Here is a 7,500-nt window from a genome sequence, read left to right on the forward strand (position 1 = left end):
TGAACCCCCAACACACCCACGCACACACTGCTCTCTTTCACCTCTGCCTATCATTCTCTCTTTCTCCCTCCATCTTTCTCTCGCTCCCTCCTTGTCCTCTCTGTCCCCCTCTCTTTCTTTCTCCTCTCCTCTTACTCTCCTTTAGAACAGGAAACAGGGGGAGAAATGGGGAGGGGAGACTGTGTTTGTCTTTGATTTTACTGATAGCCACCAAATTAGGCACAAGCCCTTGATGTCGTTTAGCTAAGGGGGGTTTCTCTCTCTCTGTGTTTTATGTGTGTGTGTGTGTGTGTGTGTGTGTGAGAATATGTTTGCTTACTTGTGTGTGTGAGTTTGTGTGTGTGTGTGTGTGGTGCATGGGGGTTTAGTGGACCGTGAAATGTTGACTCTGAGGATGAGATCGCGTTTCGCCACCCTCCACTACTGAGGTGGGGTCACTGTGTCGGACACCGCACAGAATGCCCCGGAGTCTGAGCATGCAGACAGCTCGGCCCCACTGGGTGTGCGTGGGGTTGGGGGGTAACACCTTCACACACATGTAGACACATGCACACACACACACACACACGCACGCACACGCACACACACACGCACACACACACACATGAACACATGCGTATGTACGCAGTGGCACATACACCTTTACACACACATGTAGACACATGCAGTCATACATACATACATACATACACACACACACACACAGAACACACACACACACACACACAGAGGTACATACACTTCTACCACCATGCGCCAACAACTTAAGAACCCCACTAACCAACCCCCTTTCTAACACAACTCCAAACTTTCTTTTAGCCTTCAGCCAACTATACGCTTGTTGCCAGTGCATGTCCGTTCACTTTTTTCCAGAAACCAATGTTTATTTATTTGTGTGTGTGTGTGCTTGTGTGTGTGTGTGTGATTGTGTGATTGTGTGTGTGTGTATATATGTGTGTGTGTTAGTGAGTGTACGAATAACAACACCGTTTAAGTATTTCAGTTGTTGGGTGTTAAGTGATTGGTGTCAACAACCTGACCTGAGGCAGGAGAAGGAGAACAAGAGAGAAAGAGAGAGAGAGAGAGAGAAAGAAAGAGAGACAAATAAGCTGGGGAAACTGAAAGTGCTGCAGCACGTAGCCCGAGGCGAGGCTGTGGAGCGGCTCTGTGTGGTGGATGTGTTTAGGATGTGAGATGGAGGCCTGTGAGATCAGATCAGATGAGATGAGACGAGATGAGAGGAGACTGGAAGCTGAGGCGGGCCGGGGAGAGAGTGTTGAGTTAGGAAACAAACCGAGGGAAAGTTTTAGCGGGGGATTAGCGTGCTTCCTGCATACACATCTCTCGCGTGTGTGTGTGTGTCTGTGTGTGTGTGTGTGTGTGTGTGTGTGTGTGTGTGTGTGTGTGTGTGTGTGTGTGTGTGTGTTTGCGCAGAGAAGCATTGTGTTTGTGTATTTTAGTGTTTCTGTGAGGATGTTTGTGTTTGGTATGTAGCAGACACTAAGACCCAGCTAATGGCATAATACCCTCTCTCACAGAGTCTCTGGAGAAGTGGGAGCGTCTGACGGTGGCTGATGCTTTGGAGCCGGTGCAGTTTGAGGATGGACAGAAGATCGTGGTCCAGGGAGAGCCAGGAGATGACTTCTTCATCATCACAGAGGTGTGTGTGTGTGTTTGTTTGTTTTTTTGTGTGTGTGTGTGTGTGCGTGCGTTTGTGTGTGTGTGTGTTTGTGTGTGATGCATGTTTTTGTGCCTATGTGTCTGTTGGTGAGAATGTGCTAATCCTCTGTTCTGTGTGTGTGTGTGTGAGCAAGAGAGAGAGAGAGAGAACTTCAACATGCCCATCCCCCGTTCTGTGTGTGTGTATGGTGTGTGTGTGTGTGTGTGTGTGTGTGTGTGTGTGTGTGTGTGTGTGTGTGTGTGTGTGTGTGTGTTTGTGTGTGTGTGTGTGTGTGCGTGAGAGCAGTTCCGTGTCCCATGTACATACAGTGCAAGCTCACACTGTAACTCTGTGTCGACTCGGGCACACTACCTGTTTGTCCTCACTTGATGACATCCGAGGGCCAGGGCCACGGCCGTGTCATCAGATGGAGACACGAGGCGAACCCACCTCACCCTGGGCAGCTGATTATACTTATTACCTGCAGCCACCAGGAGAGAGGGAATTAGCTGGTGTGAAAGAGACGGAGGGTGAGAGGGAGAGATGGAGGAATGAAGGGAGGGAGTGAAGGAATGAGAAGAGTTGGAGTGTCTCAGTGAGTGAAGAGAGAGAAGGGAAATTGGCCTGTTTGAGAGTGGGGGTGGGGGGGGGACTGATATGACGAAGTGAAAAAAGGGATAGTTTGAGAGAAAGAGAGAGAAAGAGAGAGAAAGGGAGCTCTTCTCCTCATGTGACCACACTGCTGTGCTCTGCTGATGGCAGTGGTGAAAGATATTCTGATCAACTCCATTTTTCTCTGCATCAATGAGCCAAGTGAGCTAGAGGGCATGTGTGTGTGTGTGTGTGTGTGTGAGAGAGAGATCTCTGATTTTCCTGTTTTTGCTCCTTTTCGTTATTAGTCTTTCGCTTCTCTCTCTTCTTGCCCTCTTTCCCTCTCTCCATTGCATTCTTCAGTGACAATGCTCTTTCTCTCCTTAACTCTCTCTCTCTCTCTCTCTCTCTCTCTGCTACACTGCTCTGTAGTCCACTGTTCAGTTCCAATCCAGTTCAAAGTTGCTTTATTGGCATGTCAGTTGTAATGAAGCCTTACCAAAGCCAGTGTTAAGAATAACAGGGTAATATAACAAGAGCATTGAAGATAAACATAACAGTAATGTGAATATTAAACAAATAAAGAATACCAGTGTTGATGAAAGGTGTGTGTGTGTGTGTGTGTGTGTGTGTGTGCATGTGCATGCCTATAAAGGCATGTTTACTTAAAAGTTAACTTAAACTTAGTTTCCCTCAAATTTTAAGACAGATTGTGCTGGAGACATTTTGCTATAAAGTATGGCCTTTTTTTGTCACTTTCCCCAAGATGATTTGGGATTCTATTTGTTACGTGGAGATAAAGTCGTGTCTTAATCTAGCCCAGTGTGGTTCAAGTGCTCCCTCCTCCTCCTCCTCCTCCTCCCCACTACAATGGGAGACAGCTGAGAGGAGGAGCTGTTGCTATTATCCGGGTGCTGAGTGATCCTTCACTCTTCCCTTCTTTCACTCTTTCTCTCTTTTACTCTTATGCTCTTATCCCTCCATCGGCTCCCACTCTCTCTCCACCTGTGCCCCCAAGCACTGCTCAGCCACCCACCCCTCCCTACCGCCCTCCCTCCCTCCCTCTCTCCCTCCCTCTCATCCCTTTTTCATTCTCATCCTTTCAGTCTTCTCTCTTCAGTCTGTCTCTTTCTGCTCTCCACACATCCTTCCGTAGCCCCAGAGGGCTGTTTTCTCTGCTGAGGGCCAAGTGTTGGCTCTCACCACAGACTTTATCAGCCTGTTTAATCAGACCCTCGGCTGTCTTCACTTGATTTACTTTTGCTGGGCACAGCGGTTAGTGCAGGTGATATTGCTTCATTATTTGCTGGTGGTTTAGAAATAAACCTACTCAGAGTAAGCAGTAAACCTCCTAAAAGAAGTGCATTTTGGCTTTGTTTTGTTTTGGGTTCTTCTATTAGGAAGTTTATCACTTTTGGAGCACTAATGCTATGATGCTCAATCTATACATGCGGGTGATATTTACATTTACATCACATTAAGTCATTTAGCTGACGCTTTAGTCCAAATAGGAAATTGATTGAGGTTCCAAGCTGCATGATTGGTGAACCTCATTCCCTTCTAGGTAGCATAGGAAATGACTCTCTTGAACTCCCTTAGAGGACAGAAAAGGGTGCGTGTGTCTGTGTGTGTGTGTGTGTGTGTGTGTGGGGGGGGGGGTCAGCTCTCTTCTTTCTCCCTCTCTCTCTTGCTCTATTTCTGTTTCTTTTATCCATCTGACTAAGCCTTTTCCTCCTTTCTTGATTTCCTACCGCACATCTCTCTCTCTCTCTCTCTCTCTCTCTCTCTCTCTCTCTCTCTCTCTCTCTTTCTCTCTCTCTCTCTCTCTATCTCTCTCTCTTTCCGCCACTCTCGAGTCTCCATCTTTCCCAGAGTGAGGCTCCAGCAGAGGAATGCATGGAGTGAGTTTCACACGGGGTCAGAAGCCTCAGCCCCCAGGGAGAGAGAGAGAAGGGAGAGAGAGCAAGAGAAAGAGAGAGAGAGGAAGAGGGAGAAAGAGCAAGAGAAAGAGAGAAAGAGAGAGAGGGAGAGGGCGAGAGCAAGAGAAAGAGAGCAAAAGAGTCATGCTAATAAAGCTTTTTGAATTTAAATTTCAGGGAGGGTGCAGAGGGGGAGAGAGAAGGGAGAGGGAAGGAGAGGATAGGAGAGGAGAGGAGAGGAGAGGAGAGAGAGAAAAAGGGGAAAAAAACGAGGAGGAAGAACAGGGAGGCGTGGGTCTGAGTTTTAGAGAAGCTGGACTCAGAGAGGCAGGAAGAGGGGAAGTGGAGATGCTGAGATGGGTGGCATTTGGGTGCATACACACACACACACACACACACACACACACAGAGAAACACACACACACACACACACACAGAAGCACACACACAGTCATTTGTACAGTTTTTACAAAAATGTTCACGCTCTCTCATCGTCTTTGTGTCTGCTTCCAACTGTAGGTAGATTCTGCCTCTGCCTCCAACCTCTCTCTCTCTCTCTCTCTCTCTCTCTCTCTCTTTCTCTCTCTCCCTCTCTCTCTCTCTCTCTTTCTCTCTGTCTCTCTCTTGTGTCCTGTCTGCATGTGGGTTTTGCGCCGGGCCCATCACTAAACCCTCCGATCAGTAATTGCGTGCTGCAGACAGGGATTAAACCCCACACATAAAGATGTCAGCCTGTGCGGCGCGGCCCTAATGAAAAGTGACATATTTACATTTTTTCTCACACTGTACAAACAGAGCTCCTCATAGAAGGACGATGGCGTGACGCAGAGACGCCCTCCCAGACTGGCCAAGACGCCTTTCAGTGATTATCCCTCCATTCAGACAGACAGACGGAGAGAGAGGGGGAGAGGGCAAGAGAGAGAGAGAGAGAGAGAGAGAGAGGCCTTTTCAGCTCCCTTTCAGGGTGGGCACGAAGGGAGGGAAAGCTTCAACACTTCAGTGAGACAAATGATAGGGAAGGGGAGGGGAGGGAGGAGAAATAAAAAGAAGAAAAGATGAAGAAAGAAAGAGAAGAAGGAGGAGGAGGCCGTGTTTTCTTTCTGCCAGAGAGTTTACCCAACAGTGCTGCTCCAGGCCCAGGGGCTCCGGGGGCCTGGCATGGGGGGAGCGGCCACCGGAGGGTGGCAGGCCATGCACTGGTACAGTGTGCTCCAGCCTTCAGCATGTTCTCACCTGGTGCCAAGGCCACGACAACACAGGGAGGCAAGAGAATTGGGCTTTTAACAAAAAGGGTTTTATTATTCAATGACAAGCTAACAAAGGGTATGAAATGGGTCCTGGTCAGTCATCAGTAATGGCCATCGAGCCTCATCCACCCACTGCTGCTAGACTGAGGCTAGGGGGAGGGGGGCAGGCAGGGAGGAAAACAGGTGTGCCTCACCTGTGTCGCACCTGAAACTGTCCTAGTTCCTGGTACGGCTTGCTGCCAACTGCTCTTTTTGTCGGATGCATACTCTTACATGGTGATGTATCAGATTTGAGAGCGGACACTGTGTGTGTGTGTGTGTGTGTGTGTGTGTGCTCTGTGTGTGTGTGTGTGTGTGTGTGTGTGTGTGTGTGTGTGTGTGTGTGTGTGTGTGTGTGTGTGTGTGTGTGTCATGGCATCACAGGGATATGTTCACCATTGTCTGGATTGTCTAGTGCCATGTTACTGCTCTCTTTTTTCTCTCCTCCCTTTCTCCCGCTCCGTGTTCTCTCTCTCCTCCCTTTCTCCTGCTCCGTGTTCTCTCTCTCCTCCCTTTCTCCTGCTCCGTGTTCTCTCTCTCCTCCCTTTCTCCTGCTCCGTGTTCTCTCTCTCCTCCCTTTCTCCCGCTCCGTGTTCTCTCTCTCCTCTCGTGTGGATCTCATTCTGTTTGTTCAGCAGCTTATCACTCTCCGGAACTGTTCCAATGCCTTAGATCTGCACCTTAGATCTGACCCTTTCACACACTTCACACACTAACCTGTGGTGTGTGTGTGTGTGTGTGTGTGTGTGTGTGTGTGTGTGTGTGTGTGCAGCGTGTGTGTGAAAGAGCTCGAGAGAGAGAGACAGAGACAGAGAGAGTAGTTGTCCTCAGGTGATCCTCCAGATTATGTTTTGTGTCCAGTGTTTGCTGTATCCTGTAATCCCTGGGGGATGGCCCCACTGTCTCTCTACTCTACTTTTCTCTACTTCTCTACAGCTCTCTCTTCTCCTCTCTCTCCTTCTTTTATCATCTGTGCACTCTTTCCCCCTCTCTGTGTCACTCTCTTTCTGCTCTCTGGACAACAGTGGCAGATGTGGTGCAGTTTACTCATAATTCCCAACTGTGTGTGTGTGTGTGTGTGTTAGCCTTAAAGACAGGCATGCAGGGCATTACCCCATCCATATACCACACACTGCATGAAAAGATTTATTGACATGGGACCTGGACTTCGCCTTAGGTTATCCATGAATAAACCTGCCTATCAAATATAGTGTTGGTTTTTCTCAGAAATGCCAACACCCAAGGCCACCTGTGTATGTGTGTGTGTGTGTTTGTGTGTGTTAGTTATGACAGAAACAATGTCATTCAAACCACAGAGTTCTTGGACAGAACCAAATCTGTTTTACCACAAAATGTCCAATGTTTGGACGGACACATACTCACAAAGCTTTTCATGTTACTGAGTACTCCTTGTCACATTTTTTTTAACTAAACGTTTTTAACTTAACTAAGTTTTGATTGGCTGATAGGCGACAGGTCTATGCTGATGAGTAGGCATGCTGCACTAAATGACTACCGCAAAGGACAAGAGACAAATACATCAATAAAGTAGAGAGGCTACACACAGATGCCTTAGCTATTGACAGAGTATGTTCGCAATTTCTTTTTGAAATGCATCTTTATGAAGACACCTTAGCATTGACATGAAAGTTAATTTACAATGTAATGTTGCATATAGTTAATATTGATTGAGTTTGGTGTTAATACATCCCCTTCAAGCTGCACAATTATTGCAATTGTGTGACGGTGAACCTCACAGACAAAAGGCATTAGAACACAGGAGGTTGATAATCCGTTATTGTGTTTTTATTTCTTCAGAAATGGCAACCCCCAAGACCAGCTCTAAATGTGTGTGTGTGGGAGGAGATAGTTTTGACTAAGAATTCCCTAGAAGTCCCTTTAAAAAACAAAAACATTTTTTTATCAGTTTTTTAATCTTGACAATTTGTGATTACTGTAGGCTACAGCGGCAAGTGATTATTTTGGACAGCGTTGAGTGACAGGCTATTGTAGCATAACCATTTCTGTCTTTATATGGGGGGTT

General features: G+C 47.3%; 1 protein-coding gene across 2 annotated transcripts in view; it reads left to right on the forward strand.

Moving 5' to 3' along the window:
- The window catches only part of prkar1b (protein kinase, cAMP-dependent, regulatory, type I, beta), a 76,981-nt gene that overhangs the window by 65,360 nt on the left and 4,121 nt on the right, over window positions 1-7,500 (forward strand). For both annotated transcript variants that reach the window (XM_048246448.1, XM_048246449.1), the window contains one exon: window positions 1,539-1,660. In XM_048246448.1, coding sequence (XP_048102405.1) covers window positions 1,539-1,660 — 122 coding nt within the window. The remainder of the gene's footprint in view (window positions 1-1,538; window positions 1,661-7,500) is intronic.

Source organism: Alosa alosa, chromosome 6, assembly GCF_017589495.1.
Source record: "Alosa alosa isolate M-15738 ecotype Scorff River chromosome 6, AALO_Geno_1.1, whole genome shotgun sequence".
NCBI lineage: Eukaryota > Metazoa > Chordata > Actinopteri > Clupeiformes > Clupeidae > Alosa > Alosa alosa.